The following is a 2,159-nucleotide window of genomic DNA, read 5'->3' on the forward strand; positions in this document are numbered from 1 at the left end:
TTTATTCTATGTCTTATGTTGTCCTATTTTAGTAAACGAAAAAGGTGATAACATAAAAAGAAAAAAAATTTCAAAAATTTAATAGTAAATGAGTAAAATGACATAATCTTCCTAGTTCAATAAATGTCAAATCAATCAGTGAATGCAAACTATACAAAACAAAGGTAATTAGTAAATGGTACAAAATTACCAATCATCTGAAAATCTGAATCATCTTCAATCTGCCATTCCAATTTCAGGGGCCACAACAGGAGACTCAGTTGTTCTGGAACTCATCCCGAACTCTTCATTACTTGTAGATGCACAAATCAGGATATCGGGACCAGGACTTGATGTTTTCACTTGATCAGTAAAAGCCGATTTAGCTTATGAGGTTGGTGTTGTTCCACCACCAATGTTCCTATCTTTTTCCATCTTCTGCTGATTTTTCATACTGTCATGTCTTTTGCGCTGATAAAAAACCAAACGTCATCTTCCGTTACAAAAGCATAAAAATAACATAGTTTGTAAATCCAAAACACAATATGCCGAATCACCATACAACGACATTCTAAACATAGTTATAGTATGAGATACCTTAGTGAGGATGTCAAGATGGCTGCTGATATTCTTTTCTGTATCATCGTCTACCGGCTCCTTTGGGATTCTACCAGGAACATTAGGACAACTTTTGTTGTAGTGCCCTATCACACCGCAGTTTGAACACCTTCTACGTTGATTAAATTTTGAGTTTTTCTTGGGAGTTCCCTTACTCTTCACCACCAATGGGTCAACAATGTAGTCATTGTCTAAATTATCGTTGTGTGGATTTTCACCTCGCTTTTGGAGTTTTGTAATTGTGTTGACAACATCATTCATTGCTTTGACAAAATCACTTGAGTTCTTACATGAAACATCCATCAACCTAGAACACTCAGCACCCAACACACCCAAACGACACTTTAGTACCTTATCAAAATCACTTGGATCATCGACGCTTGACTTCATAAAATCGCTCTTGGCATTCTTCGTCCAACGCTTGCACACTAAGCATTCTGGAATAACTTCAACGTGTTGGTGCTTTAGGCATGCAAATATGTGCATGCATGGAATCCCTCTATTTTCGAACCACAGACACTCACAAAGCATCCCCCCAACTCTGTCAAACTCAACCACATGATCAATCTCTGGCACTCCAAAACTGTTACACTTGAAGTATAGTTTTCCACCATCCTGAATTACCAACTCTGTATTCATAGCACAAGCACCCTCAATTTCCTTCCTGACCTCCTGGAACATGTTATGAGTGAAAGTCTTTGCAGCAAAATCTTCAAGTGTCGGCGAAGAAGTCACAAGAACTGGATCGGTATATTTACTATTGAACTCTGCAACTCTTTCATTGTTCCTGTAATGGCTAACAAAGGTCTCTATGTTATTGATGAATTCAAGAAGGGTATCTTTCTTTCTTACATATGCTTTTATCAGAGATTTAATCCCTTCACACTGGGATGTTGTCCTAATTTGCCCAAAAAATTGGTCCCTCAAATATGCAAGAGCCCATAAATTCCTCAACTCATAGGTTTGGTCGACCCAAGAGTTGCTTGATAAGTTATACCTCGCCACCATGTCTCCCCACATGACCTGAAACTCTTCAACACTCACATTAGCATAAATCAATTTCTTGAAGTCATTTAAAAATCTACTATTCTTAACCTTCTCGCATGCATTCCTATGTAAGTGCCATGCACATAGTTGATGTGTTGCATAAGGAAAGACCTGTTTAATGGCTTCTCTCATTTAAAGATCTCTGTCGGTGACAACTACCATAGGGTGTTTATTCCCCATTGCTTCCAAAAAAGTTTCCATGAGCCACTTGTATGAACCAATATCCTCATTAACAAGAAGACCACATCCAAATATGACGGTCTGCCCATGATGATTGCTACCAGAAAATATCACAAGTGGTTTATTGTATATGTTCCTATTGTAAGTCGAATCAAATGTCAAGACATCCCCAAAGCACTCATAATCAATACGGCTAGTCCCATCAACCCAAAACAAATTTTCCAATCGATTCTCATTACTTAATGTTTACTTGCCAAAGAAATAAGAATCATTCCCAGCTTTACCTCTCAGGTAGCTTATTGCAGCATTTGCATCACCACCCTTCACCTTTTCCT

General features: G+C 38.0%; 1 protein-coding gene across 1 annotated transcript; it reads right to left on the reverse strand.

Moving 5' to 3' along the window:
- Positions 1-366: 366 nt before the first annotated feature.
- On the reverse strand, positions 367-1,776 carry LOC112763601 (protein FAR1-RELATED SEQUENCE 5-like). Its single transcript, XM_025809230.1, has 2 exons — positions 577-1,776; positions 367-450 (listed from the first exon to the last, which is right to left on the reverse strand). Exons 1-2 carry the CDS (start codon positions 1,774-1,776, stop codon positions 367-369), a joined length of 1,284 nt encoding a protein of 427 aa, XP_025665015.1.
- Between the last annotated feature and the right edge of the window lie 383 nt (positions 1,777-2,159).

The sequence above is a fragment of the Arachis hypogaea genome, chromosome 17 (genome assembly GCF_003086295.3).
Source record: "Arachis hypogaea cultivar Tifrunner chromosome 17, arahy.Tifrunner.gnm2.J5K5, whole genome shotgun sequence".
Classification (NCBI taxonomy): domain Eukaryota; kingdom Viridiplantae; phylum Streptophyta; class Magnoliopsida; order Fabales; family Fabaceae; genus Arachis; species Arachis hypogaea.